This window comes from Cyprinodon variegatus, unplaced genomic scaffold, assembly GCF_000732505.1.
Source record: "Cyprinodon variegatus isolate N-32 unplaced genomic scaffold, C_variegatus-1.0 Scaffold222, whole genome shotgun sequence".
Taxonomy (NCBI): Eukaryota; Metazoa; Chordata; class Actinopteri; order Cyprinodontiformes; family Cyprinodontidae; genus Cyprinodon; species Cyprinodon variegatus.
The window spans coordinates 80056-86395 of NW_015150675.1; the positions used below are offsets into that span (position 1 = coordinate 80056).

Genomic DNA, 6340 nt, shown 5'->3' on the forward strand with positions numbered 1-6340 from the left:
AAAAAAAAAAAGATTTTAAACTTCCTGTTTCCTTAAAATATCGCCGTAGCTGAGGCTATGCTACCGTAATGAGCGTCTCTGAATTAGTGTGCACAGGTGCAGCAGGCTGTCAGTCCATATAAGCAGGCATGCGTGCGCGATGAACTGCCAGGATTGTGGAGTGAGACGGCGGTGCAGGATGGGGACTTGCCATTTTGACTGTTCATTTGCACCAATCAGCCCTGGCTCCCCCACCCACCCCCAGTTCTTTCTCTCCCTCTCTTCTCTGATTAGGCCCACCGCGGCTCCATCAGGGCCCCCAATCCCCCAGCTGTCACTCGGCCGCCCGTCTGATTGAAAACAATCAGGCCTCTGATGGCACAATTACCCTGACCCTTTAGCCAGCCGCCGCTGCCATAATCAGTCTCTGATTAGGCTGCTTTGGGCCTCCTTCACTTCGCTCAGAAGGTTAATTTGGGCATCAAGAGGGAAGAGAACGCGGTCCGAAAAAAAGGGTGGCTGCACCAGCACCGGACCGACAGATCTCGCCCGTCAATCATTGTCTCTCTGAGTTTTCTCTGCGTCTCTTACGCTGCGGAAATCACATTTTCTCCGCCTTCGTATATTTTCCCCCCATATCTCCCTCTCTCTTGTCTTTGCTCTGTGTTTCTGTAGCGTCTCCCTCCTCATCTTTCACACCCTCACACACACACACACTCTTCCCACACTTTTTCCTTTCAGTGCAGAGAGGAAGGAGGGAGACGGAGTTGATTTATTCTGTGCCCTGAGGAAGTTGTGTGATGCAGCGTGACCTTCACAGTCAGCTGCTGCGGCGTGCACGCTCACGCACACTGTCACTTCACAGCGATGAGGAGGAGAGAGGTGGAGAGAGCGACAGGGGAAGGAGAGGGAAGTGGCATAGATGCCACAGAAGACGGAAACCTTACTTAGAAAAGAGTTGAATCTTCGCTTCTTTGAAGGAAACTTGAAGAGGAAACGGAGGGATTCTCTATTTAATCATCACAGACTTCATTTCATCTCTCCAGATGTTATTGGTGTCTCTTTCAAATTTAATAGTGGTCATTTTTCGTTAAGCGTGCATATATTCTTCCCTAATAAGTTCCCAGGTTCTGTGGGTGGGGCTTGTTTTCCTAATAATGGTATCTGTGATCTCTATTCAGTTCGCCCACATTCACAGCTCACTGCTGCTGAATAACCTTCCACCGCTCTCAGGTTCAATTAAAGCCCCCCCCTCGCTTCCCGGTTCACCTGCGTTAAACAAAGCGGGCCGCCCGCGGATATTTACAGTCTGTATATTGAATGCTGCTGATTAATAAATGCTGGTGTGTTGGCAGCTACGGCCGTAGTGCTGGCTCGCCTCAGTCCGTCCGTCCGCTTCTCGAAAAGAAAAAAGATTAGATTAACAGTCCTTGAGTCGTTTCTTTGGCCTCTTTTTATACTTCTGTCTTAGCTTATTAACAACTCGTCTCGCTTCAGCCAAGCTTTATTCCTTCACCGTTTCCTTTTTAAAGAAAAAATAAGGGTAAGAAGTGAAAATTGTTAGTTTTTCTTTTCAGCTGGAGCAACCCCTACATATTTAAGTGAACGATAAACAAGATGATCACACACAGCAAAAGGGAAATATAAGTACATTAGGTACAAAATAGGTGTTTTTTTTCTTTGGCTCTTAACTAATAAGACAATTTTCCAATACAATAAGATGTTTTAATGTTTAAAATATGTAAAAAAAAAAATGTAAAAAATACTAGTGATATCATGAGATGAGGCTTCGAGGTGTGTCTGACGTTTCGCTACCCCGTCATACCACATGACCACTTCGGGTAGGGGTTTAGCTCGCCTGGAATTTCATCAGGCATTTAAACAGCCTCTGTGTTCAGTCAAAATGTGGGAGTTTGTAGGAGAGTTGGATTGAGTTTGGATATGTTCTTAGAATAGATTGGTTGTTTTTCCCAACCAATCTAGTTGGTTAAAACTAGTTTGGTTAGATCAAACAATCTAATGATCAAAATCTGAGCAAGCCGCTGGTTACAGATGTAATGGGTTTTAAGTATACTACTCCTAAGGTTGATGGTTCAACATCCACCTCAGACTTTTGAAAGTTGCGGTAAAACACAACAAGTATTTTGGCCAGTGAGACTAATTTGTATTGGTTTGCCCAAGTACAAATATAGATTGGGTAAAAACACTGCCAAATTAGATTGGTTGGTTTAACCAAAAGATTGGTGGAAAAACTATTATGTTTGAATAAAAGTGACTAACACCTTTCATTTTGCTCATCATTGCCCAGTTTTTACAAGCACTTCCACTGTCTGCTTGAGCTTATTTCAATAAAATGGCAAAAAAAAACCTTAATTGATTTTTCTCTTCTAAGACATTTTAAACACACAAAGACTTTATTATACACATCAATCATTAACAATTTCAAAGGAACTTAAAGGGGAAAAAAAACAATTGCAAAAAAAAAAAAAAATCACAATTACTAACTGTAGTTCTGCACACCACCAGTAGATGGTGACATGTTCACATGGAGCCTCATGAACCGTGGGGATCGTTGAAGCTATTTGGCCAAACGGTTCAATGCCTCATGAGGCTTTATCTCACCATCACTAGCAAATAAATTTCATTTAAGACATTTTTTACATAGTTTTACTGTAGATCAGTTTTTGTTGTGCACTTAATGAATCCATTTCTTTTTGAGTGGAGATGGACTAATCAGACATATAGCAGGGGAAGTACAAAGATCATTCCAAGTGCTTAACATGAATTAAACAGTAAATAGAAGGAAAATAAAAGAAAGTAAAGATAAAAGCAGGAAGTAAAGCAAATAAAACAGTTGGACTAAAACCTTAAACTATAATACATTACTTAGTTTACCTTCAACAGTCCAAGGCAGTTCTAAACAAATTGTTTTTTTAACTTTGACTTAGAAGAACTCGGGCTTTCTGCACTTTTACAGTCTTCGGAAAGTTTGTTCCAGATAAGCAGAGCATAGGAACTGAATGATTTTTATATGTGGTTTAACTTTTATTGTTTGTTTGTGAGAAAGGCAGCAGCTGAGAGAGTTTCTGTTTTACAATAATCCGAGGTCAGTGATCCTCATAGGTCCTACCGCCCATCAGTGTAAATCCAACAACAGCTTCATAGATTTCTGAGCAATCAACAGTTTTCAAAAGGCCTGAGAAAGCCCTCTGGCTGCAGCAGCTTCTCGGCGCAGATAATGAGACGGTTTGTCTGCTTTCTCTCTGTTCCAGTTGGTCGTTCTCTGGCTAGAACACGACTATCGCTGCCAGTACGCTGAGGATCTCCTGCAGCTCGTCCGCTTTGGCCTGATGGACGTCCCCTGCTTGCACCACCTGGCCCACACCTCCCCTCTACTCCAGTCCTGCCCCACTGCCGCCGCCCTGTTGGAGGAAGCCCTGGACTACAACCACGCCACCTTCTCTCAGCCGCTCCGCCAGTCAGCCATCACCAGGCCACGCTTCCAGTCCCTCACCCTCTATATAGTCGGGGGAAGAAAGCGGGAGGTGAGCAGAGTCAGGGAGCTGCGCTACTTCAACCCGTCGGCACAGGATCACGTACGGGTGGGAAGAGGGTCGAACTGGAGCGAGATGGCGCCCATGCCCACGGGGCGCAGCCATCACTGCGTGGCTGTGATGGGGAACTTTCTGTTTGTTGTGGGCGGGGAGGTGGAGCACGCTACTGGGAGGACGTGCGCAGTGAGGACCGCATGTAGATACGACCCCAGGAGCAACAGGTGGATTGAGATAGCTCCCATGAAGGCGTGCAGGGAACACTTTGTACTGGGAGCTCTGGGTCAGTACCTGTACGCTGTGGGGGGCAGGAACGAGCTGAGGCAGGTGCTTCCCTCTGTGGAACGCTACTGTCCCAAGAGGAACAAGTGGATGTTTGTGCAGCCCTTCGACCGCTCACTGTCCTGCCACGCCGGCTGCGTAGCTGATGATCTGCTCTGGGTCTCAGGTATGAATTCTTCCAGTTCTTCCCATAATGCTTCACATTTACCTTGGTTCTGCTGATACAGTTTATGGCAAAAACTTTTAGAACAAATTAACCTTTAGGAATTTTGTTGCTATTCATGTAACCAACTGTGTAAAGTCTGTATATTGATACATAAGTAGAGCCAGTTTTCACTGTAATTAGATCAGAAGGTCTGCTGGGGTGTCTTTCTACCAGCTTTTCCCTTAAGAGACTGAGATGTGATCAACAAAATCATTCAGTCAGTTTGATCATCAGTTTTCGGTCTTCACCATATATTTTCTGTCACATTAATGTCTGGACTTTGACTAGGCCATTGTACACTGGAAAAACTATCTAGAAAGAAGTAAAAAAAAATCTTAAATTAAGTGTATTTACCCTCAATTTGAGTAGGTAAATGAGATAGTTTGCCAATGGAATGAGTATTTTTACTCTTAAAATGAGATAATTAGATAATATGCACTTAAAAATAAGACAAAGCAATTGTCTTTTCTTATTTTAAGTGTAAATGTCTTGTTTCATTGGCAAAAATTCTCTTTTACCTCAATCGAAGAACAAATTCACTTATTTTAAGAAAATAAGTTTTATCCATATTTTGATTGTTTTCCAGTGTAGGAACTGATTAAACTTTTTCTTGAACCCTTCTATTGTGACTCCAACTCTAAAATATCCCCCAAAGCTGTTTTTTTCCTCCGTCCACACAGTTTTGGTTCTGGACCAGTTTTACCTTTTCTGTTTATTAAAGATCAGCTATTGACTTACCAGCAGTTAACAGGTTTTAAACTAGTAAAACAAACAAATAAAGGAAGACGAAGTATATATCGCCTCCAGCAGTTTCATTGAAAAATCCTCGAGGCTCTCGCTTTGACGTCCAATGTCCCAATCCTAGGTGTCGTTCCCATTTCTTCTTTAGATGTAAAATCGTTTTTCTCGTTTCTAAAATCCAACACGTGGTCTCTCCAGCTGAGTTAAAAAAATCAATTCATGCATTTATATCACTGTAATGCTCTATTTACTAATTTGGATAAATCTTTACTCTTGACTCCAAATGCTGCAGCCAGACTTTGACTCTTTGATGAAAGTGAGACGACATCACTACCATTAAATATCCGTTACACTGGCTAACAGTAGAGTTCCTCTTTAATCCAGATTACCTATGTAATCTATTAATATAATATTGATGGCTGCTCCTTCTCTTTGTTAGGAAGTTCAGATTTGTTTGGTGGTTTAGTTTACTGTGGAACAGTTTCCCTCTGTGGAAATTTTCAGGCCTTTTGTTTACTGTTTACTTTAATGTAATTTATTGCCATTTTATCTTGTTTAAATTATTTTCTATTTGAATGTTTTATTGGCTGTCTGTGCCGTGGTTTGTGATGCTTTATCTTAAAAAGGTGCTTAATAAATATAGTTTACCTAACTTATTTAAAAGGGTCAGGGTGGGGCCAGAGTTCTTTCCTCGTTTGTTAGTTTTTATAAGGGCACAGAGAAAAACTGGGTAATAGCTCATCATTAACATATCAGGAGTGACAAAGCCATTCAAGGCTTTGGAGACTCTGATCTAGCAGATGAAGATTCTGATCTTATCTCAGGTTCAACACCTTATTTATTAAATTGTTGAGCAGATTTGGTATAACGTCTTCAGTAGGGGCCATAATTGGGGCCAGGAACAGTTCTGCTGGGGCCACTTGCCCCCTGTTGGCACCTGTCTAGAACCGTCCATGATTCCACGATTGCAGTTTTGGCTGCACCCATCTCTTAATGGTTTTTCTACCCCTTGTTAAAAAAAAAATATTCCCATAGCATGAGGCTGCCACCACGGTGTTTCACTGGTTCCTTATGGAGATGATTGCTGTTCGATTTCTAAAGAAGATAGCAGTTTTTATGGCTCTCTTTGCCATCTTTCATTAAGAACAACCCTTCCTGTCTTTATTAAAGCCTATTAAAGCCACCCATTTAAACCAGTATTTCAGTTTATTTTGTTCATTTTAGTGAAGCGTTACAATGAACTCCAGAGAATGATGGTCAAGCAAATTGCAAAATTTCATGTGTAACTCTATGAATATGTGTTATCTTTAAAGGTGCTGTAGGAGATCTTGGAAAAACGGTTCCAGCAAGCTATATTTTTGAACATACACAACCATGCCTCTTCCTTCAGGCCACCCCTCAAAACCACACCTTCAAAACACATGCGCATGCTGTCTGCAGCGCGTCTAGAGCAGCAGGAGCAGCTCGTCGCTGATCTGGGAGCTGGCAGGGAGACAGACAGTCCTGCTGATGCAGATTGCTTTGAACCCTCCTTTTATTAACCACTAAATTAACTTAAAAGGCTGAAATCTGCCGGCAAAAC

At 42.2% G+C, this 6340-nt stretch overlaps 1 protein-coding gene across 1 annotated transcript in view; it reads left to right on the plus strand.

Annotated features, from left to right (window-relative positions):
• The window catches only part of klhl32 (kelch like family member 32), an 81991-nt gene that overhangs the window by 59735 nt on the left and 15916 nt on the right, over nt 1–6340 (plus strand). Inside the window, exon 5 of the mRNA XM_015380821.1 lies at nt 3252–3978. Within this exon, the coding sequence (XP_015236307.1) occupies nt 3252–3978 (727 nt within the window). The remainder of the gene's footprint in view (nt 1–3251; nt 3979–6340) is intronic.